This window comes from Branchiostoma floridae, chromosome 4 (genome assembly GCF_000003815.2).
Source record: "Branchiostoma floridae strain S238N-H82 chromosome 4, Bfl_VNyyK, whole genome shotgun sequence".
Lineage (NCBI taxonomy): Eukaryota > Metazoa > Chordata > Leptocardii > Amphioxiformes > Branchiostomatidae > Branchiostoma > Branchiostoma floridae.
The window spans coordinates 34,213,389-34,213,634 of record NC_049982.1 but is presented as its reverse complement, the minus strand read 5'-3'; the positions used below and the strand labels follow the sequence as shown (position 1 = coordinate 34,213,634).

General features: G+C 43.5%; 1 protein-coding gene across 1 annotated transcript in view; it reads left to right on the top strand.

Moving 5' to 3' along the window:
• The window catches only part of LOC118413799 (peroxisomal acyl-coenzyme A oxidase 1-like), a 12,582-nt gene extending 12,556 nt beyond the window's left edge, over positions 1–26 (top strand). The window contains exon 7 of the mRNA XM_035817332.1: positions 3–26. Within this exon, the coding sequence (XP_035673225.1) occupies positions 3–26 (24 nt within the window). The remainder of the gene's footprint in view (positions 1–2) is intronic.
• Positions 27–246: the final 220 nt, after the last annotated feature.

The following is a 246-nucleotide window of genomic DNA, read 5'->3' as shown; positions in this document are numbered from 1 at the left end:
AGATAATCCCCGGTCAGGTGCGATAACCACCGAATAAACCACCGAGTGAGCGTAGCGAACGAGGTGGTTTATGAGGTGGTTATCGCACCTGACCAGGGATTATCTCACCACATACACCGAGTATATGGCGGGGCATTAACGTTATTATCATATAGCCTACACAAACTGACCCATTTAAGCAACAAATTCCTTTATAATACATACATCCTTTATTCAAGACATAATGACAAATTCCCTTCTGCTGGG